Below are 24,263 nucleotides of genomic sequence, written 5' to 3' on the forward strand. Positions count from 1 at the left end.
TATGTAAGGCTACCGGGACACCGGGCGACTTTTGAGGCATATAACTTTTGAATGCGTTATCCAATATTGATGCAATATTCCGATGAAAATTTGAATAAAATTATGCAGTTTCTATAACTGTGCATAGATCGGGTCAATTTGCTACCGTTTTTATGTAATAGCTTTTCAAAGTTGACAGGATTTTTTTTAGGAAAAACAAATACAAAGCATAATAAACTTTTTTTTAGTACTCTATACAATTTTTGATCAAAATGGCTCTAATATTTTTGAGAACTGTATATTAGACGTCTATTACAAATTTGAATAAAAAACGTTACAACACACTTGTCATCATAATTTTATAAAATGTGCAATTGCGACAAATGCAAAAACTTTTGAAAATGGTTCTCTATGTATTAGTTAAACCGAATATACATTGTAAAGAGACTGAAATTAAACATTTTGTGTAAATTTTATTTGATTTTGGTGTCTTTCTACCAAGAAGTATCATGATATAACGGTTTTTATTCAAATAGAAACTTCTTTATCTTTTTATGACTTATAGAAAAAAATTAAATACATCATGTTGGACGTTTAATATATACTTCTCAAAACTATTAGATTCATTTTGATGTAAAAATTTTGTAATGTACTGAAAAAAATGATTTTTGTCGGATCCCAAGTGCCACAAATCCACTAAACGACCACTAAACGGCTTCTAAACGACCCAAGTTCTCTACCTAAACGGAATATAGAAAGACTTCGTTTAGCAGACGGCAAACGACTCATGCATTCTAAAAATAGCGAAATAGCTGGTGGCGCTCTCTGTTGGTGTCATACCCCAACCAGTTGAGCTTCATCGCTTAGAGGAGAGCTTTCTTATTTCCTCTGTACTGTTGTATGGTTTCGCATTGAAGTTATGCATCGCTAGAACTAGAACGGCGATACGATTGTTTAAATACTAAACTCCAATGGAAACCACGAGCACTGTAGCAAGTGAGATTTGAGTAATGGTCGTTGGTGTTGATACCCACGTATCTGACCACACGACCATTCGTATAGATTTTTGCTCGGAAATTTAGAAGGCTATATAGGTCATGATAAGATGAAACTTGTCGAAACACATTGCAAGAAAAGGATAGCAATATAATAATCAGTTTTAATACGCCATCTATTGATCAAACCAATGAAGCTGTGGAGCTTTCATTTTTTTTCTATGGATATTCAATTTTCCAGTCGTTTAAGTTTAATCTGTGGCGCTTGGGATGCGATGCATGCCATGGAAATGCTTTTGTGGAATTTATTACAAGCTAGTGCACTAATTATGGACGAGTTTGTACACCGTTTGGACTAAAATAAGAACTGTGACGAAACTACTGAATAAAAATTCGTAAACAAAGGTGAAGTAGATAGACACATATACTAGCAACATTTTGTAAATTGAACACTACAACATATAGTACTTTACAAAAGTTGTAGCCTTTTTGCAAAACCTTTTCCATGTACCAATTGTTGTGTTATGTGATCCAAATATTGTGCTATGGTGCGGTTATGCAACCGCCAATTGCCAGATTCTGTTCTTAATTTTGGCTTTTTTGGCGATAGCACAACAATTGGTAGACCTATCCTACATCCCGTTTTGAATCCATACACCTTTCCGTTACACTGTGTTTTCGTTCTCTACACCTTGTCAAAATGATCTAGAGCAATCGAGCCACTGCGTGCACGTTACCGAATGACAGATCCTATTACATTTGCGGTGTAATCGGCTGGCCACATCCTGTACAAATTGTACAAACTAGGTGCGCTGAACAACTCAGTATTATATGTGTGCGGTTTCTAGTGTGGAGACGCATTGAACCAATTCGTCGGGATCCACGAAAATATAAGCAAAAAATAAAAAAAAAGGAATAGCAAAAGCGGTAAGCGACCCCTTTTACATTTCGTTCCTCTTCGCTTGCCGAAACTTTAACACGGGGTTTGGCTATCTTTTTTTTTGTGGGGTAGCTGTTTTTTTTATGCCACTGCATTTTGACTTGTACAGCGAGTTGGAATTTTTATTATTACACAAAGCATGAATCGTTCGATAATGCAAGAATGCTCGTGTGTATACCCAATAAATTGGATGCAGTACTCGGTGAAGCATGTTTTCCTCAACTAAAAAAAAAAAATCGATCCGAATGGGCATATCGAAGCAATATTGCGTATGACGTGAGAAATACATTTTGACTGTTTCATGTGCATGTTCTGACATTTCTACGATCCCTCCTCCGATAGCCCTGTGCCAATATCTGTGCGAGAAGCAGTTTATTTCATATTTTGCGCTGCTCACTGTCGACCGATTTTGTGTCTCTAAAAGCGCCTTCCCTTTACTCCCCAGAGCGAGCAGGCACACGGCAAAGGGTGGCATTTGACATTGGCAATGGGCAAACGACAGCGCAGCGACTACCGTGTGGACGGTGGTGCCTCCTCGACCGAATCGAACGACGAAACGCTACTCGCCACCAAAATGAACGGCGGCGAGATGTGCACGCACATACAGAAGTCCATCGACCTGAACACGATACGCAAACAGATCAAAAGCAACGAGGAGTGGTGCAGAAGGACGTGCAGCAAGTGTGTGGACGAGCAGCAGGCGGCCCGCGGCGGCAGTTATGTCAACGAGCCGCTGAAAACGCCGAACGATATCAACGGTGATACCTCGCTGTGGTTCTGCCTCAAATGTGGCACACAGCTCTGTGGCCGGAACAAAAACCAGCACGCTTTGCAGCATTATGCAGTAAGTTTGTTTTTCGTTCTTGCGTACAGTGACACTGTTTGAACTCGTTTAGTACAGTGTGTGTGTGTGGTTGTTTTTTCTTTTCTTTCTTTCTTTCTTTCGCTTCTACGTTCGCCCTCTAGACGCCTCGCTCCGATATGCACGCCCTTGCAATCAACACCACCACGCTGGATGTGTGGTGCTACACCTGCAGCGTGCCGGTCGATCCGTACGCCAAGCCGAAGCTGCTCGATATAGTCGAGTTTGTCAAGCGCGAAATAGCGAAGGTGCGAGCGGCTGCCGCCCATACCGACGCGCAAATACAGAACGCGACCGAGTCCGTGCGCAACCTGGTGCTGGACGCGCTACAATCAACCACAAACAGCTCGTTCGACGTGCCGGACGCGGCCAAGTTTAACTCCAGCGATCAAACGTACGAGCAGAGCGCGCGCGGCAAGGGGCCCGAGGCGGCCGTACCGGCCGCATCGTCCTCCAGCCTCGTGCCGCACGCGACCAAAAGCCTCATCGACGCGCTGCCGCGTGTGCGCGGCCTGTCCAATCTCGGCAACACGTGCTTCTTCAACGCGGTCCTGCAGTGTCTCGCCCGCACACCCTACCTGTCCGACATTCTGAAGCAGTCGGCGACCGAGGGCGAAAAGGTGCACATACCGGGCGGGACGATCAAGCTGCCGGACGGGACGGAGATACTGGCGCCCCCGATCGACGGCGTGCTGGACAACTGGCGCAGCCTCACCGAGGCGCTGACCGAGCTGCTGACCGACCTGCAGGCGAACGCGCCCGAAACGCTCTCCCCGAACCGGCTGCTGCAGGAGCTGACCAGCAAGTGGCCCCAGTTTGACGGGGGCGACCAGCACGACTCGCACGAGCTGCTGCGGCACCTGCTCGAGAGCGTGCGCACGGACGATCTGCGGCGCTACCAGTCGCTGATACTGCAAAAGCTCGGGCTGGAGTCGCGCAAGAGTCGGCAGAACACGGACGGCACGCAGCGCGCGCTGGCCAAGTACTACAACGAGCAGATCTCGCAGTGGGTGTTCCGGCCGGAGCAGGTGTTCCGCGGCTCGCTCGTGTCGACCCTCACCTGCCAGGATTGCCACCATACCTCGTCGCAGCATGAGTACTTTCTCGACATTTCGCTGCCCGTGTGCGTGGAGAAGCCGCAGCCGCCCGTCCGGCGGCGCAGCAGCCCCGAGCCGGACGGGCCGGGCATGACCGGGGTGTCGGCTGGGGCTAGGGGCACGGCAGCGGCAGCCACCGGCGGCCACACGGCGCTCTCCAAGGCGCCGAGCAAGAAGGAGCGCGAGCGAGAGAAAAAGGCCAAGCGAATTGCCAAGCATCAGAAGAATCGAATCAACTTGTCCTCGGTGGGAGGCGTTGTGGGGGGCATTGGAACGACTGCCGCGGCGGAGCAGCCGGCCAGCGCCGGCGACGAGAGCGAAGCGATGGCAAACATGGTACCGCTGACGGAGGATCACTCATTCCAATCGGATTGCGCCAAGGGCAACGACGACGGCTCGTCGGACGAGTCGAGCGAACCGTCCGACGCGGACGTAGAGGACAACGACGTGACGGATGACGCGCTATCGAAGTGCGGTTCCGCGCCGGCGGTCGACCAGAACGGCAATCAGCTGCGCTCGATGCCGGAGAAGTCGGACGATGCGCCCGAGAACAGCAACAAGGAGTCGGACGGGAGCAACATCGTGTGCGAGGTCGGGATCAGCGCTCAGCGGGCGGCCCACATGGTGCGGCAGCTGTCCGGGGGCAATGGCGGCAGCAGCGAAACGGACGAGGAAGCGAGCAGGCAGCGGCAGGGCGCGCGGGCCGGCGGTGCGGGCGACGTCGACACCTGCACCGGCGAGCCGAAGCGCGGCCGGCAGCGCACGTTCAGCCACGCGGACTGGAGCAACACGATCGCGCCACGGTACCAGTGCGAGGACGGCGAGTACTCGGTGCAGTCCTGCTTCAACAACTTCACCGCGGTGGAGCTGATGACCGGCAACAACAAGGTGTGCTGCGAGGCGTGCACGGAGCGCATCAACGGCAAGGGCGGCCCGTCGGTCAACACGAACGCGACCAAGCAGTTCCTCATCTCGCAACCGCCCGCCGTGCTGATACTGCACCTGAAGCGCTTCCAGGTCGGGCTGCGCAGTGTGTTCAAAAAGCTGAACAAGCTGGTGTCCTTCCCGTTCGTGCTGGACATTGCGCCGTTCTGCGGGTCGAAGGTGAAGCGGGCGTCGCACATCCGCCCCGGGCAGAAAAAGATCCTGTACGCGCTGTACGGGCTGGTGGAACACTCCGGCTCGATGCACGGCGGCCACTATGTCGCGTACGTGAAGGTGCGGCCGACCTTCGGCCCGGGCGATCCGCGGTGGAAGTTCATTCCGCAGGGCACGAAGGACGAGCTGGACCGCAAGTCCGAGCAGGAGATGGCCAAAGAGCAGGCGATGCGCATGGGGCTGCACGTGCGGGACAGTGATGATTCGTTCAGCTCCTCGCACACGCCCAGCGACAACGACGAGTGCGGCCGCAAGCGGTCCCAGCCGCGGGACAGGCAGCCGCAGGACGAGCTGGAAGGTGCGGTCGGGTACGCCCACAAGCCACAAGCCCGGCCCGCGGCGGAGGAGGTGGAAACGCCGCCCGGCAAATGGTACTGCGTATCGGACAGCTACGTGCGCGAGGTCACGGAGGAGAGCGTACTGAAGGTCCAGGCCTACCTGCTATTCTATGAGCGCATATTCTAACTGCTCTCGTCATCCATCCGATCCGTGATCTTTCTTGCATTTCGTTACCCGCACAGATGCATGTTTACCGCCAGTCTCGTTACTATGTTATTACTCCCTAGGATCTTCTACTCAGTGTAGAAGAAATTTATTTTTATTCTTTTTTTTTGGTCCGTAGTACACCGACAGCAATCGTGAGCCGTTTACTCAATTTTGATGAGTGGTCAATAATTTATATTTTTTGCCATCTATTTTCATGTTACTATAGCGTCACAATTTCTCGTATAACATTTTTAAATTTGTATGTTTTGCTTGGCCGTGCGGCTTGATGCGGCTAAAATGAAGTTGTTAAAACAAAACAAAAAAATCAATGACTGTTGTAAAGGTAAACTTCAAATCCTCTTCTCGAACAGCGTGTGTATGATATAAAATGTGTGGGTTGGTTACTCTTTGCTTCTCAGCTACTACTTTTGTGCTAAAGAACAATAAACAACAACAACAACAAATTGTAACTTGTTAATGATTGCATTACGTACACTTAAGGCGTCACCCATCAATTACGAAACGCAAAATGCAGCAATCAAATTCAACTAGATTGTGATAATCGGATCCTCAGCACGGTTTGCAATGTTCTTACATCACTATCATCAGAAGCGTTTTCCAGCCATCTTCCTGGTCCTCCATAAATATTCCAGAAATGATTATTTGGCTTTAGATGTTGTAACATCATCAAATTAATTTTTCTATTTCACATAACATGTGATGTTAAATATGTTACGCATGTCTTACAACTTACGAACAACATCGGTAATGTTTGCAAGAGTTTTGGTTGCATTTTCGATGTATTTATACAATTACGACCAATCGTGTTAAAAGCGTTACAGTTAATTCTTGTGCCATTTGCTTCTAAGCGCGTATCGTTACTTGTGAATCGTATGCTACTATCACGAAATGCCTGCCTGCCTACTAATCGAGTGGGGCACCCACACTGTGGTCGTCGCAGTAACGGAATGCAACGCTACTGCGACGATCCTTTGTTTAGTTTTTCCGTCCGTGGTTACCAAATTAGACGGACCAAATGACGGACTATTCGGCTGCCTAAAAAGTAGGATGATCTTTTTTAGGCGGGCATAACCGCGAAGGTTGTTAAGTCACGAAGAAGAATATTCGTTTATAACTTACAGGGTTTTCCAGGGGTTCTCAAAGTTGTGGGACACTTCCTTGACTCTTTCTTGTTGGAAGTGAACTTCATATGTTGGAAATTGGACTCGATCATACAGATTGGCATCATTTTTGGACAGGTTGCTTGGAAAATCCTATTAGATTTGTTGAACAAGGGTCCTATACAAGGGTGCTGCTGCTCCAATTCCCATTACATTAGGTTCATTTCACGTATGAAAGAGATATTAGAAAACAAACCGCAGTCAAAGCAACGTATGAAAGAGTCAATGAAGTGTCCCACAGCTATGAGAACTACTGGAACCCCTGTATTAGTTATTCGAAAAAATATAAATTCAAAATGTTAAAATTTTGCGTTACGTAACAAAAGATTAACTCCCCCTCTCCCCTATGTAACAAATTGTTACGTTTGACGACACCCACTCCCCCCACCCGCACCCCCTATTAGCGTTACATATTTGATGGATGGCGCTTTAGGGCGTTTGGTAGGGCCTATGCCACCTTCGCCTCTCTTAGGTATAGATGGGATGGGTTGGGCAGGCCGGTGGGTTCAAAATGATTATCACTGAACCAAATATAAAAAAAAAAAGAAATACTTTACTCCTACTACTATCAGCAATTTACTGCTATCCGTAGCACCCCTTACTACACTGCGGCTAGTTATTATAGCCACATCTCTAGTTTTCGTGTTTTTGCTATATCTTCGATAAGTTTGGGATGGTTGTTTGTGGTTGTAAAATAGGAAATTTGCCCCTTTTTTAATTATTTTTACCATGCATGTAGTTCTTACACTAATTATTTAACGTTATGAACGTTGTTAACGTGTAGTTTATTTAGGCGCACTTTAACAAATTATTAAGAAATGTTTACTTTGCTTAGATTTCTTTTTTTCTATTAATTTATTTTTTTTTGCATTTTGTGCACCTGCAATTACATCGAATGTCCTGTTTGGCATACAAATGCCCAAGTGTTTCAGTATTGCTTGTAAAAACTACATCCCAGCTTTCAAAATAGCTTTTTATACTCATTTGCATCGTAAAATTGCATATTGTTTGCATATAGCCTTGTCATAATTATTTCAAAATATTTTCTACCAAATTCAGATCAGAATTTCGAACACGTCAAAGTAAGATTTGTTTAAGTCCTAGAATCACATTTTTGTAACCGTATTCGTGTGGATACTACAAAATGTCGGTTGTGTTGCTGAAAATTTTACTTTTTTCTACGATATTTTTAAAAAATAAATGGCCTTAAACAACCTGATAACTTCTTGATAAACTTCTTGATAACTTCTTCTTCTTCTTCTTCTTCTTCTTCTTCTTCTTCTTCTTCTTCTTCTTCTTCTTCTTCTTCTTCTTCTTTGGTTCAACAACCACTTTGTTATTGATTGTCCATAGTAGGATAGTCAGTCCTATGTATGGAGGCACGTTCGCCATTCGGGACTTGAACTCATGACGGGAATGTTGTTAAGTCGTACGAGTTGACGACTGTACCACGAGGCGTTTTATAACTGCTTGAAAAAAACCCAAAAAATACGAATGCGGATATAGAAACTAGCTATGGTTATGTTTACCTTTTTTTAATCCTGCTTTAAATCTTTCAATTCTTTTCCTTATTTGGCACAACAACCGCTGTCGGTCGAGGCCTGCCTGTACCCACTAGTGAAGTGAGCTTGGCTTTCAGTGACTTATTGTTACCATAGCAGGATAGTCAGTCCTACGTATGGGGGCACGGTCTATTCGGGACTTGAACCCATGACGGGCATGTTGTTATGTCGTACGAGTTGACGACTGTACCACCAGACCGGCAAAATGTTTGAATAGATCTCTGAAAAAATCCGAACAAAATAAAGCCAACAAAAGTGGGTCAAGTACAACTTGAAGGGCCCATGTAGTGAAAGTAAACATAACATATCACCTACTTTTGTTTCACAAGTAGGGAAATTTCTAAGGAAATTGTGACCAAATGTAAGTAAAAAAATGTTTTAAGCCAGTGCAAGAAAACTTTGTAAGGAAAATGTAGTGTAAAAAAATGTCACCAATGTTCTATCGCCCTTCCCCACGCGACACGGGAAGCAAAACGGATAACACAAAACAATTCTCAGTCTCACTCGTGCCATATCCTATGAAAGCGTTCTGTAAGCCCGAAGGAGGATTGAAGAGGGGCTGTGCCAACTGTGCTAGAAACAGACATCAAAAGACAGTAGACTGACTTCACTGCCATTTTCACGACTGCATTATAAAGTCTCGAGACAGGCCAATTGAGAAACAAAAGCGATATGGCAGAGAAAATAGAATAAGCCGCTGAACAATGCAAGGGTTCCGAGCGACCCAGCCCAACAGTCTTCCCTTATTTTACCCATTCGTGCGGTTTTCGCTCGTCAACGGTACGGCGACGACGGATGCGAGAAAACCCCGCCGATCGTTTCCTTTGGCAGCAACTGTTCACTCAACTGCTCACTAAACGTTTCACATGCAGAACAATTGAGCAGTTAGCTACGAACAAAAACAATATGCTTTCGTACTCTGTACAACACACCATCAAACGTCCCAAGCTTGACAAGTGTTTCGGTAGTCTTTTTGGCCTTAGACCAATTTGGTGTTCAAAATATGTAGTTCTTGTACCAAATATATATGTACTAGTTAAGAGTAGGTCGAAAAAGAAGTATAAATAACAATAATAATAAAATAATTAACTAGTACTTAATTTACTAATAAACTAAGTAATAATATACTATTTTTACTAATACTAATATTAAAATAATAATAATATAACCATCAAATAATAAAAGAACTAGAATATAAATTAATTACAAGATTTTTATGGATGATTGATTGATTGATTGATACATATCAATGTATGTGTATTTATTTATTTATTTATTTATTTATTTATTTGTTTATTCATTTAGTTATTTATTTATTTATTTAGTTATTTATTTATTTATTTATTTATAATAATAATATAATAATAGTGATTCAGGCTCTCAAGGATCAATTATTTAAGGTTTGTTTTAATTTTTGTCAATAATGTATTCCATCCGGTTACGAGTGGCATATCGTGCTTTTGGAATCCAATACCAATTTTCAATGGGTCTCTCCAAAACCTTAAGTACCCAGGAGTCCACTTCCCATCACATAAAGTTAACTTCCTACAAGAAAGTGTTCCAAAGTTAAAAGAATCCCTGAAGAACTCAGTAACTACAAGGTCTCTCCCTACAGCTGGTCACTACGTACTCGTCGTTATGTAAATCCACCCCCTTGCCCCAGGATATGCGCCTTCCTGAAGAGTTTGGTTGGGTATTCTGGTTTTGATTCTCTGCAGGACTCTAAATTGTCAACGAGCAAGGAGGTTTGCGGAGAGATCCTATAAGCCCTCCTCTCCCTGAAGAAACAACACCATAACGGACAGCCCGCAACATGAGAAAATGGGAGCATGGAAACTGCTGCTTGGGTTTGAGGCTAAGGATAACGCCAACGTAATGTAAACGGGTTAAGCTTTAATTTCAACTAAACGTCAGCCACAACGTCAGTCGACATCGTTACTCAAACCATGAATGTTGTTCGCTGTGTTTGAAGCCATCCGTACGCGATACAACATACCACAGAAAGTTCGTTTTTCGTTATCATTGTAAGTTATGTATATTCAATCAAGTGAATGCGTAGTTCCAGTGTTTTGGGCCACTTTCGTTCGGCTGTTAGAGTACCTCAACCGTGTAAGATGATAACGTTATTTACACGGCTATCAATCTCAATCAAACGAACTACACTCAAATCTCTACTTCATATTCACATCATGAATTACTGCAGCATCGCACAGATTTTATGTTTAAAATATGAAGTGAGTGCATTAAAATTGAACGTTGTACTGTTTCTATTAAGCCAAGATATGGTGGCTACTAGGGTATACTAGATCACAAAAGTGCAATACTAACGGGCCAATAACCATAGCGCAATTTTTGTGCTAATGAAGGGTAATTTTTTTTCTCGTGAATTTCAGATCCTCTAGTGAGACCTTGTATATACAAAGACATACAAAACGCCCGAAGAGAATCTATGAAAAGTGTGGACAGAAGCTCCATTCAGTATCCTGGAGTGTGTGAATAAATGACACTTTTTTTTGATAGCGCAAGTGGAACTAAATGTGAATTGTCTAAATCTTCTGAAATAAAAAAAAATGGGTAATACACTTCGAGACACATCATCGAGGAACCAATGGTGTTGAAACGTAAGTTTTTATTTTAATTACCACCTACATTTCGAACTACATATACTATTCTAGACAATCAGTCTTAAGCAAGCATCTCGAACGGTAGGCGATGAGTTGAACGTCAAAATATTTGTTTCATGCCAAACAATTCTGAAAGTTTGCATTGGTCATAGCATGATATATATATTTGCATGATAGCTATCAAGAAAACAACAAGATGAGAGTGTAATAGGGTGATTGTGATTGAAATGTTCGTAAGAAGTATAACCAATATTACAAATTGTACAATATCTTGCTAAAGAAATCAGGCAAGTGAATCGAAACCAAACATTCAAAGCTACTGTGGATATGAAAGTTTCAAATATTTTTTCAATAATAACGAGGATCTTTTCTCTTTCCGTTCTGAAAGGCATGATTAGATCAGTATTCTTTTGAGATTCTATCTCATGTATTAGCGTGAATATATTCCCAAAGAGTTTATGTTATAAAAACAGAGTAAATAATGAAAATATTTGTATCCAATCTCAGTTCTGGGTTGAATCTTAACATTTACCTGCAGGATTCAACTAATAAAAATATATTACTCAGTGTATAAATCTCTAGTTAGGACCATATCGACGTTGATCAGTGCGCACATTTATTTCGAATTTTTGGCTACCGTTACTGTAAGTACGCAGGTAGCGCGTCTGAACTTCTGCAGTGCTTTGCGTTATCCTTTAAGTATGTGCAGGTGGAAGCAGAGACAACCGGATCGACAATTTCAGATTACCAAAACGGATACTCACCAGACTAGAAATGTGGTGTATGTGAGCTGATACACTTCTGACACGTTCCTTTCATTGAATGTTAAATTATCGGAATTGCAGTACCTGTTTGATATGATTATGCCGCTCTCTTTTTTCTCACTAAAACTGATCAGCTAAAGTGTGTGATTGTCAGTTGAGTTTCCTTGTTGCTGATCTGTTCTGTCTCCTAATGTGGCAATATAATGTACACCAAAGACGTTCTATGTACAGAACGTATAATCGTCATGTGCTTGCTGTCCACCACAGCTCTCTTTGTCGTTTTCAAATAATGACCAGGACTGTAAACATTCTTTAAAAACAGTAGGGTACTTTATAATCTTTCAGGTGAAAGTTTATATTTCATGAGCAGAGCATAAGACTATAGAGTTTAATTATATTGGACTACTGTGAAATCTCTCTCAGGTGAATCTTCAAGGGGCCGTCAGCATTGAGCGATATTCATGTTGAGGAAAACTAACTATGAAGTATCTAAGAAACCACGAAAAAAACATGGAATCCTGTGACTAATATTTTTGTTAGCCCACCTAAAAATTAATCTTCGAGAATTTTGGCTGCCAAATCGCAAATGCAGCTTGAAGGATATTCGCCTTGGAAAAACATTCATCTTAGAGAGACAAAACATTTATGTAATATAACGGGACCATCAAAATGTACATCTTAAAGAAATAATTCACCTTCAAGAGAGATTTCCCTGTATTTTTTATATAGATATGGCACTGCCACGGCTGAATCTTTGGTCAGGATGCGTCTTTGAGTTCAAGACAATTTAATTACGCTGTTACAATTTCGCTGAGGTTGCAATCAGTCCATAATATTTAAATAATCAATCAAAGACAAACCATGGACCGTAATTGGAAATGTGTTGGAAAACAGAATATTTATCTATATACTCAATGAGAGAAAAAAGGATGAGTCCTTAACAAGGAATTGGATTAGTTCCAGTAACAAAATAGAAACGTGGTAATGTTCATGGGCTGTAAAATGGCTCATTCAAAACATACAGGAATTTGTTACGATTATTTTTTACCACACGTAATAGAGCTGGTTGGAGCCATCTAAACCGTTAACATAAACAGCTCCGAGCGGTACCTACGACTCCGCACGACTCCAAATAAACCCCGACGACTCTGGCTGCCAACTAGCGGCTGCAATCGGCTACAAATGTGTCTGGCGGTTCCGACAGCCTCAACAACTCCTGACGGCTCTGAAGGAACCGAGTATATGATGAGCGGAACCGTGGGTTCGACTCAGTTGGAGTAACAATGCGCGGAAGCGAGAACCCATAACTATTTCCGATGTAACGTAGTCTGTTTCAAAATGAATACAGGAGATATCGATAAGCCATAATTATAATCAATATTATCGTTAGCTTATGTTTAAATTTCTTGTTATCTAAAAATGTTCAATTTCGTAATTTATATTTTACGTTTCTTTCCCGTACAGCTAATATCATTACAAAATATATAGGATGTCCTAATCAAAATCGATGCTCAACGGTTCATTGATCGACTGTACATCTATAGAACCTTTTTTCCACATGACTGAATTAACTCTCCTCACATGCTTGGCCTTTGCCTTTGCCAAGAGTAGTCAGGATTCATTGAATTTTTCGATCGATAGACTATTAATAAATATAGACGTATCGACAAAATACCACACCAGAAATAAGAGCTAACTTTTATGTAAGTAACATCAAAGCCCCTGCTTTGCAAGTAAAATTTACTTTTTTGTTATTATTAGTTGTTGGTTATTATAAAATTATCATGAACAATTATACTCTAATATGTAGCAAGTCTAGCAATTAAAATGATGTATATGTTTGTAAATCTTGTATATGTGTGTGTATATATATATATGTGTGTATCAAATATTCTGTTTATATATTTTTTACTTTATGTACTTCCAATGTTTTACTTATTACATCCAGAAAGCGTGTTGCTGCGTTGGACTCTATCTCATACCAAATTTGACACTACCCGTTGTTCTGTTCGATGGCCGTGTTTATTTGTTTATTGTTTATTAATTGAATGTGCTGTGGTCGTTTTCATGTGACATTATTATCTTCCATCGAGTCAATCTCGTGGGCAAGCTATGGTGTCAGCTTTAGGTGGGGGGGGGGGGGGGGGCTGATCAAAAGAGTCGTGCTCAGCTGACAATGTGGTGAGAGAAGGTGATCTGCTCGTAACTGCACGGGGGGATGAGGAATTTACAAAAGCGTATCCTCGCGCCTTCATCGGTTTTGCTCTTGTGGTTTCGATTTTTATTCTTGTTGGCGTTATTTACGAAATGATTGTAAAGGGTTTTTTTTCAAACATGATATAAGTATTATCCAATCCCAGTAATATTAAAATAAATGTTCCTCCAAACAAACACCAATCGAAAAATTGTGCGAAAATTGTTCCAGTTAAATGTGGTAGAGAAGTTTTATATTATCAAAGTACCGTTTGCAATGTTAGCTTCACAGTGAGCTCTATTAGTTACTTATCCGTGAGCTAGACTACATGTTTCATATTGTGAATCGCCAATTATAAAAAAATCTTTATATTATACAAAGCTTTGGCTTTTATAGTTATCTTATTTTGTATGCGACTTGTAATGCACAGCGCAACCGCGATTGAAAACACCATTTTGACAACGATTGTGACAATTGCAGTTGCACTCAATTTGGGCCCAATGAGTTTGCATTTTTTGGAATTGGAAAGTTTTGGGTAAAAAACTATTTTATAAAAACTATTCAAATGCTTTTGTCTGCCACTTTCTTTTTTTGTCATTCTCCTACTACTGGTATATAAAAATGTGTCATCTTTTTTACCCCATGGTTGCTAAATATTACTTTCCTTTGCGTATGTAATTGATGGATGATCCTTTAGTAATTCCAGAAAGATGTATTTAGAAATATAGTTTGTTTTATTTCTGCTGAACATTGAACTGTATCATAATGATGTTTATTTGATAATGATGTCAAATCTATTTTACGATATTTCTATACAATTCTCAGCAGGTTACCAACAAGATTAACTAAAGTGGCGGTGAATGATGAGTAATGCAAGCGAAGTTCCTTGGGAGTTTCTGCAACTGACAGCATTGACGAATATATCCTTCTATAATGTATCTCATGGTTCGGTGGAATTCAGCATAAACTGTGGTTCAGTTGTACCGAATTTTTCCAATTACATAGTTTCGCTTCCAAATGACAAAGCTGGCCTGCTGACCTTCTTATTACTATTCTCGTTCACTACTGTGTTTGGTAACTCACTAGTTATATTAGCTGTTATTCGTGAGCGGTATCTTCATACGGCTACCAATTACTTTGTTACCAGCCTGGCAGTGGCGGACTGTTTAGTAGGATTAGTAGTGATGCCCTTTTCTGCATTGTACGAGGTACTACAAAATACTTGGTTCTTTGGCACGGACTGGTGTGACATATGGCGATCTCTTGACGTTCTGTTTAGCACTGCATCAATTCTGAACCTGTGCGTCATTTCGCTCGACAGATACTGGGCAATCACGGATTCATTTTCCTATCCAATGAAAATGACGCGCCAAAAAGCGGTAGTACTGATAGCGGCAGTTTGGATCTGTTCTAGCGCGATCAGTTTCCCGGCGATTTTATGGTGGAGAGCAGTTCGCGAGACAGATATGCTACCGTTTAAATGTACATTCACTGAGCACCTTGGTTACCTTGTATTTTCATCCATCATATCGTTTTACCTACCATTAATAGTAATGGTATTTACATACTGCCGAATATATCGAGCGGCCGCCGTTCAAACACGCTCACTAAAACTTGGCACTAAACAAGTCTTAATGGCATCTGGCGAACTTCAGCTCACGTTACGAATACATCGTGGTGGAACCACTCGTGAGCGCCTAAACCATCCGCGGTTGGCTGCTTCCGATCACTACCAGCAGTTCCAACATCTGGATCAAATGCAACCTAATACACAGCCGTCGTTGTCAACTCAGCATCAATTTCCGCTCAAAAAACTTCATCAGCTGCAGACAACTAACTCTACCCCAGACGATCCCGATGAAGAACCGTTATCAGCCCTAGAGAACAACGGTATCGGAGGACGACATCGCGTTCATATGGGAAAACATTTTTCACTGTCCCGGAAGCTTACAAAATTTGCCAAAGAAAAGAAAGCTGCCAAAACTCTAGGAATTGTAATGGGAGTTTTCATCGTCTGTTGGATGCCATTTTTTGTCGTAAATTTGTTATCTGGCTTTTGTATGGACTGCATTGCTCACGAAGAAATAGTATCAGCTGTAGTAACCTGGTTAGGCTGGATCAACTCAGGCATGAATCCAGTTATTTATGCCTGTTGGAGTCGGGATTTTCGAAGGTAAGTATGCTATAATAGTTTAAAATATATTTACACCCAGTTAAAATTGCTGTCCAAGACCTTAATTGAGGCCAGTTATCCAACAAAACAATGCCAACGATTAACAAATACCAATAATGATTGAATTGTTTTAACACGTATTTATATTGTTGGACTTCAATTTTTATTATCTGGGGTCCCTTTTTTCAGGGCATTTCTGCGTATTTTGTGTGTTTGCTGCCCACGAAAATTAAGACTCAAGTACCAGCCGACAAGGCGTTCGATAGCATCACAGGTAAATAATAAATACATATTTCATAGATCACTCAAGTTTGAAAAAGACATGATCAAGTTGGGTTGAACTGAAACTATCAATAACTGGCGATTTCTTTATAAAACAACATGTGGAAGAACATTGGTTCTAGTTGCAGCAGTTTCATAGCCACAACTAGCTTATCTACCATAAGAAAATATGTGCTGTCTTTTAGAAGACAAAACGTATTTGTTAGATGCGATTTTGCACAAAAGCGGAAATATCTCTCGAGTGCAAAACGATATTGTGAGAGCCTGGTGCTCAACAAACAACAAAGTCTTTGTCCGTATGGCGTATTTCCGGTCTGAGCCAGACAAGAGTTAGGTAACGAAAAAGTGTCAAATTCTTATATACCTCTCACACGCTACAGTTCTTCTTGGAATGTTTCATTCCAGTTGTGCCTTTTTAGACATATAGATATATGCCGCGAATAAACGCAATAAATTTGGCAATTTTGGCAAGTGTTATTAATTACTTGTGTTTTTTTATAAAACGTTAGGAATTAATTCAAATTCCTCTAACGAGTTTTGAAAGAACAAGTCCTCTAGGGAACAAATCGAAGATAAGCATGTCTAGTTCCGATCAGTGCTGCAAAATGTCATGAGTATCACGAGATTTTCACCAACGAAAACAATGAACATATCCGTGGTAGCTTGATGCTCATTGCTGATAGTCAATAAAAGTGCGCCGTGACATGCTGAATGTGAATGTGAATCCTTGAGTCCAACGCGATACTCTGACTGACAAGCTTAGCTTAATGCCGTCGCAAGCATTATCATGATTTTTTTCTGGCTGTGAACAGTGCTGCCAAATGCAACTGTTTCAATCATCAACACTCATGACTGAAACGAAGCTCAAATCAGATCACGTACACAAATGAGATGATCAGTGACTGTACTCAAACAGTTGAAGAATCAATCACATGCTTGGTGACATTTAGTTTAGCACCCAACTTTTGATCACTCACTTGGTCACGACATTGTTGTCGGCGATAATCGCGACATTCTTGGAGTATACTTGGCGCGTAGGCTCTATTAACAAAATGAGCATGCTTTCTCCCTCTATCTGTTTTGATTATCTGTCGGGTCAAACAGAGCGAGAAAACATACTCATTTTGTTTCTTGGAACCACTCGCACGCAATGCATATCTCCCGTGACCATCGCGATGATCACCGACTGAAAATGTCGCGACCAAGTGATTGAATACGAGTTGGTTGCACACAATGTCACCAAGCATGCGATGGTCGCACCAACTGTTTGAGGCTCGCCTCTGATCTTCGCAGTAGAGCTCGTGACGCTGAGATGATTTTGTTTCAGCCAGAATTTTTCATGACTATGTCAGTGACATTTTGCAAAATTGATTACAGCAAAAAAAAGTCGTGATATAGTGACTGACCAAGCGATGGTCGCAAACATGTCATGAGCATGTATTAGTCACACCAATCGTTCTGAGTATCACTTCTGATTATCACAATTGAGTACGTGACGCTGATATGGATTTTGTTTCAGTCAGATTTTTTTATGACATTGATAGTGACATTTTGCAGCACTGGTTCCGATTTTCTTACCGATCAAACCGATTAAAAAAAAACTAAATGACGGTGACAGTATTTTTCTTCGTTTAATAAGCCTATCACTGATAATAAAAGTATACATTCGCAATTTTTTATAGTGTCAATTAGTCACAACTGTGAAGAAACAAAATGCTGTTTCGCCTCCGCGTGTATCTCATAATTGCTGCCTGCAGTCACTCACCTGTAAATTGCATAAACTTGAGCTCTTCCCAATCAAGAACTAGACTAAACACCTGCCAATGAAATACGGTGTATGATAGCTGATGCACTTGTGACACATATTCTACACAGAATGATATTTCCCAAACAAAATGAGTAAAATCTGGTGTACATTCTTTCCCCATACTGGTGGGCTGAGCAGATGAGGGACAAGAAAACTCAATTGATGGTTGCTCATGTAGCTGTGTATCATATCACTCATAGTGAGAGTTAAAAAATGCAAATTCGTATCGATTAGAAGCTACCCATCCGCTGATGTAGGTGTATTGAACGTTTTGTGTCAGGAAAGAGTCACAAGTGCATCATTCCGCATTGAGCACAAGGCTCTCTCGAGCCCCCACTAACTATAAGCGATATTGTGAGAGCCTGGTGCTCAACAACCAGCACAGTCTTTGTCCGTACGGCGAGTTTCCGGTCTGAGCCTCTTGTCGGCTATGTAACGGAAGAGTGTCAAATTCTTATTTAACTATCACACACTTCAGTTCTTCTTGGAATGTTTCTTTCCAGTTGCAATATCATTGAAATATATGTGGATATATGTATCGCGAATATACTATACGTTAGAAATAAGGGTACGTTTGGCTGCTATTAACAATAATTTTATATCTTCACAACACATTTAAACGCTTTCACTTTGTATGAACACAAATGATCCTGGTGCTTATTTTTATTTGAATGTTTGACAAACTTACTATAGAATGACTCCAATCCGCGAGGCATCCGATCTGCAAAGTCGTGACAACGAATAGATCTATTCTTCTTCTTGATGTGTACTTTTTACGTGAACTACCTTTTGAATTGAAACGATAATCTCCTAACACTTTAAAACTTGACTGGAAACACAGCACCGGCGCGCGGGACTTAGATCGACATACGCGCAATTACTCAGCGCGAACCATCGAACTGGACAGGCGGTTTTGTCTGGGAGCGTTTCTACATACACCGAGAATGCAGCTGAGAAAATAACTGACAGCATGCTTTGACAGCGACTGACAGCATTTTCGGTGAGAGAATTCTCCTCGGCATGCGAGCGTTTCTACATACACCGAGACTGCAGGTGAGAGATGGCTGTGAGAGAATTGACAATCGGTTTCTCACGCCAGTGTGTGTAGAAGCTCCGGAAAGCGCCGAGATGAGACTTTTAAAATGATGTTGAAAAAATCCATTTGAATCGCTATAATGAAGTCAAAAAAGTTTCTTTTGCTAATAATATAATATTTCTACGATTATTAGACGGCAAAAATGCAAACTATAATTGATCGATCGCTATGAACTGCCCATTCAATTTTTTCTCAGCTCCATCGTTCTTTGCATGCCGAGGAGAATTCTCTCACCGAAAATGATGTCAGGCGCTGTCAAAGCATGCTGTCAGTTATTTTCTCAGCTGCATTCTCGGTGTATGTAGAAACGCTCTGCAAAGAACGATGGAGCTGAGAAAAAATTTAATTGGCAGTTTATAGCGAACGATCAATTATAGTTTGCATTTTTGCCATCGTAATAATCGTAGAATTATTATTAAAAAGTAAAATAAACTTTTTTGAATTCATTTTAGCGATTAAAATGGATTTTTTCAACATCATTTTAAAAGTATCATCTCGGCGCTTTTCAGAGCTTCTACACACACCAGCGTGAGAAACCGGTTGTCAATTCTCTCACAGCCATTTCTCAGCTGCAGTCTCGGTGTATGTAGAAACGCTCTGGAACGGGAAGTGACTCTGTGCGCTGAGCGATGCGCGTGTGTAACCGTTCAGTTAGACATACAGCGACAACGTCGCGCGCGACGAAAAATAGCTCTAAATTTCACTTTGTGTAGATCAAAGTAGCTCATTTGACTCAGTCAACCAACTTGTTTTATATTTGAAAACACACAAAAATAGGTTGAAATGTGTTCAAATCTAATTTTTTGTGTTTGGCATTAATCTGGCTTGTAAAAAAACTAGATACAGTAGAACGTCGATTATCCGGGGACGGATGAACCGGCGGGCGGCTTAACCGTGCGTATAAATACGGCAGCTGTGTACGGCGAAAGTTTGCAGCGATAATCAATTGGGAAACCAGTTTCTTGTGTAGCTCTGTAGTGTCTAGGGGTATTTTCGAAATTCATTTTTGTTCATGAACAGTTGTTAAACCTACAGTTATTGATTAAAATAATATTCTCCTAACGATAAATCGATTGATTCTAGGTGAATTAATAATAAAACTAGTGAATTTCATATGTTTTATATGCGTTTGACATTTCTTGGACCATTATCCGTGCAAATCGATTAACCGGCAACCGTCCGGTCCCGAGCTGCCCGGATAATCGACGCTCTACTGTAATTCGATTATTTCGGATGAAGCAAAATTGTCGCGCGCGACGAGTAGCTCTGTTTGCAAAATTGAGCTACTTTTTTTCGCGCGAGACTTCGTCTATTTGGACGGTAAGCAAGACAGCGTGTTTAGCAAGCTATCACGAAGTTAATAGTTCCCAGTTAACAACAATCCTAAAAGACCACTATGCTGCCAGAATGAAAAGAATGTCGATTTTGTTTTCTGGGTGGTTTTCGATAGCTTAAAGAAAATACTCGGGAAAAGAGCTATGCGACACTCGAGTTACGCGGATTTTTAATGTCGACGGTTCATGTCAAATCAGTACAATTCTCGTGATTTCCAGAAATATCACTAATTTTCGTGTAATTTTGCAAATAGGGTGTGGTTATAGCCACTTAATTAATCGTAAAAGTGCCTTGCTATCATGGGAATATCGCAATATTCTGTAATGATATCTTTCGACATAGAATTATATTTTCCAGGCGCCTAAAGTTATTGTGGACTATTAAATGTAACATTATCAATCCATGTTTTTTTCCAGAGATTGGCTTCGAGACGATGCTACTCCACCTGCTCACTTCATGGGATACAACAAGTGCGGCAAAACTCATGCGAACAGACGCATATTTAGTTTTCACCAATACGATAGGATGACCGCACGAGCCTTCTATTAGTTTCTTATGTTTCTCAGTTCAATCTCTATGCTGTGTTCTTATGAGTGACTTAAAATCTCTATTTGCCGTTGATTGCTGGAAAGAACTGAACACTCAGACTGGAAGCCCTTCGATTTTTTCAACAATACGTACAAATCTAATGTAAAGAAAAATAATGCCCAAGAAAGAGATTCCTAGTCGATTGCAACAAAGTACTTTTATCGCCATTGTGTCAGTGCTATCAGTAGGTTGTGTAGTTGTAAGTTTTGTTTTTGTCAAAATTGAGCACGAATATATAATAAAGCCAGTAACCAAACAATACTTTAGAAGTAGAACAATCATTGCGAACAACTGTATTCTATCCGCATGAACAGCCGCAGTATGGAGGTAGAATAATCGTATTCTAATAATTATTGCAGTAAGCAAAAATCTCATCGCACACACAAAAATATTTATGAATAGTGAATAGTTGAAATGATAGCAAAAAACTCAAGTTTGATACATACTTATTTGATTCATTCAAATCAACTGCTTGCGTTCATGATGCAGGTGGAACGGAAAGTTGATGAAATTCAGCGCCGGGGGAACGTATTAATTTAACACTTTTACCACCATTTCATATGGATCTCTTTGTTAACTCTTTACAACATATACCAAGAGACTTTCAGTACTACGAATAGCGAGGCACACAAGAAAGAAAGAGTACTGTCCATTTGGCAGGGTCTCTCAGGATTCCCTTGAGCAAGACCATATGCAGGCGTGATTTCTGTAGGTCTGAATAAATCCGAAACTTTCACATACCCCAAGCAACCTTTCATTTATATAATGAGATACCAAGCGCATCAAATCACTGAAATGACAGGGGGTCCAAACGACTCAAAATGTCGCTATAAAAGTAATCCTAAATAACTCGGTTTAGCAGAAGATAAACGGCTGGAGCATTTCGAAAATATAAAAAAATAGTTCGTGGCGCTATCTGTCTATCCCCCTGTTTACACATGCCAATCGCCAGTAGCGAACCCATCGAACTCCTGTCAAAATTATATTGAGTTGAGGGTACTATGGGTTCGATGGATGGGTTTTCAATCACATGCGGGTATCCAGTAGCTCAGTTTCGAGGGCTAATGTAAACACACGGTTGGGATTCCTTTTAGTCATTTTAGCGAGAGCTTGAGTCGTTTAGACCCCGTAGTTGTTTAGTGCAATTGTGACGCTTGAGCTGTTATTGGAGCCTGATTTTCGTCTTGAAAAAGTAAAAACTAAAACTTTGATTAAACTTGTCAAAATAAAACAACAATAACGTATACATATAAGCCCATCACGGGCCGCATTATACGCTCTCAAAGGCAGCATGCGGCGCTTCAATTACGCTGATTCAAGCCCGAAAACGATTTTGACAGTTTCTCAAGTGTCACAAATCCACTAAATGACCACTAAACGGGTTCTAAACGGCCAGTATGGCAGTTGCAATCGCGTTTCAATCACGCTCGATGTGTAACCGTTCTAATAGACATATTCCGACAACGTCTCGCGCGACAAAAAAGTAGCTCAGTTTCGCAAACAGAGCTACATGCCTCGCGCGATGTTTCTGCTTCATCCGAAACACTTGAACTATCCAGTTTGTTAACGTGCTAGTTTAATGCAAAACTCAGAAAAAACACATACATATTGACTTATTTGTGTATGCTTACAAATAAAAAATAAGTAGGTTGACTGGATGAAATGAGCTACTTTGATCTACGCGGTATGAAATTTATCAACGCAACTCATCGAAAACCAGCGCGAGACGTTGTCGCTCTATGTCTATTTGAACGGAAACGGCTTTTTTAGATTGGAGATCGCTGTTCCAGCCATTTAACCCCCATATGTGATGCTTGAGCTTTCTGCTGAGTTTGTCCAGTGATGCCCCAAAACTCAGCATACGGCATTGTTTGAGCAGGGTTGTATTGCATGGTGTTGAAATCACTATCATTCATGATATGAAATAATATCCCAAGCGGCACAGATTAAGCTTAAACGACTGGAAAATTGAATATCCATAGAAAAAAATGAAAGCTCCACAGCTTCATTGGTTTGATCAATAGATGGCGTATTAAAACTGATTATTATATTGCTATCTTTTTCTTGCAATGTGTTTCGACAAGTTTCATCTTATCATGACCTATATAGCCTCCTAACTTTCTGAGCAAAAATCTGAATGGTCGTGTGGTCAGATACGTGGGTATCAACACCAACGACCATTACCGTAGCAATAGACGATGCGCAATCTCAGATTGCGCATATATTTATCTGTCAAACGGGTCGGTTTGATATATTTATCTGTCAAAAAAAATGTATATATCTCGGACATATAATCTTGAAAATTTATGCGCAATCTTGGCGCAATCTGAAAATGTATGGAAATGACGTTTATAGCTCAGGGTTGGCTACGCGAAATGACTTATGTTTTGATAAAACGAATATATGCGCAATCTGAGATTGCGCATCGTGTATTAATACGGTTACTCAAATCTCACTTGCTTCAGTGCTGGTGGTTTCCATTAGAGTTTAGTATTTAAACAATCGTATCGCCGTTCTAGTTCTAGCGATGCATAACTTCAATGCGAAACCATACAACAGTACAGAGGAAATGAGAAAGCTATCCTCCAAGCGATGAAGCTCAACTGGTTGGGGTATCCCATCAACAGGTAGCGCCACCAGCTTTTTTTGCTATTTTTAGAATGCATGAGTCGTTCGCCGTCTGCTAAACGAAGTCTTTCTATATTCCGTTTAGGTAGAGAACTTGAGTCGTTTAGAAGCCGTTTAGTAGTCGTTTAGTGGATTTGTGGCACTTGGGATAACTACACCTCATTATACATTCCACCTTGACCGGAGCCCCCGGAAGAAATATGTCAAGTCGATAAATGTCTTTTTGCTCTGAACAACTTAACCTTGTCATTTATAACACCTTGGGTTCGTGTAAAAAAATATTTCTTATTTTCTTATTTTAAACTCAAAAAGTTTACGCTTGATTTGTATGGAAGAGCGTAAACTTCCGGTCAAAAGATTTCAGGGTTGTATGGCTGAAATCCAGTTTACGCCAAAGTTAACGCATCGTGTGACGTCCGTATTAGAAACACCGTTGACATTTGACTCGAACAGGCTTGTCAAACTCTTAGCTCAATGAAAAGACCGTTTTTGCAGAGCTTCTCCATGAAACA

At 41.3% G+C, this 24,263-nt stretch overlaps 2 protein-coding genes across 8 annotated transcripts; both read left to right on the forward strand.

Moving 5' to 3' along the window:
* Positions 1-1,709: 1,709 nt before the first annotated feature.
* LOC1272450 (ubiquitin carboxyl-terminal hydrolase 16/45) lies at positions 1,710-5,987 on the forward strand. The gene is made up of 3 exons (XM_311192.6): positions 1,710-1,901; positions 2,360-2,758; positions 2,881-5,987. Exons 2-3 carry the CDS (start codon positions 2,402-2,404, stop codon positions 5,494-5,496), a joined length of 2,973 nt encoding a protein of 990 aa, XP_311192.6. The 5' UTR covers positions 1,710-1,901; positions 2,360-2,401; the 3' UTR covers positions 5,497-5,987.
* A 3,724-nt stretch (positions 5,988-9,711) lies between these two features.
* LOC1272412 (dopamine receptor 2) lies at positions 9,712-23,805 on the forward strand. Of its 7 annotated transcripts, none has more exons than XM_061642566.1 (6): positions 9,712-10,369; positions 10,654-10,881; positions 13,113-13,351; positions 14,668-16,015; positions 16,205-16,289; positions 20,952-23,805. In XM_061642566.1, exons 4-6 carry the CDS (start codon positions 14,703-14,705, stop codon positions 21,039-21,041), a joined length of 1,488 nt encoding a protein of 495 aa, XP_061498550.1. In that variant the 5' UTR covers positions 9,712-10,369; positions 10,654-10,881; positions 13,113-13,351; positions 14,668-14,702; the 3' UTR covers positions 21,042-23,805. The 7 variants fall into 7 exon arrangements, with proteins under 7 accessions (XP_061498550.1, XP_061498623.1, XP_061498420.1 ...); XM_061642639.1 differs by having other exon boundaries at positions 9,712-10,284; positions 10,605-10,881; XM_061642436.1 differs by having other exon boundaries at positions 9,712-10,284.
* Positions 23,806-24,263: the final 458 nt, after the last annotated feature.

This window comes from Anopheles gambiae, chromosome X (assembly GCF_943734735.2).
Source record: "Anopheles gambiae chromosome X, idAnoGambNW_F1_1, whole genome shotgun sequence".
NCBI lineage: Eukaryota > Metazoa > Arthropoda > Insecta > Diptera > Culicidae > Anopheles > Anopheles gambiae.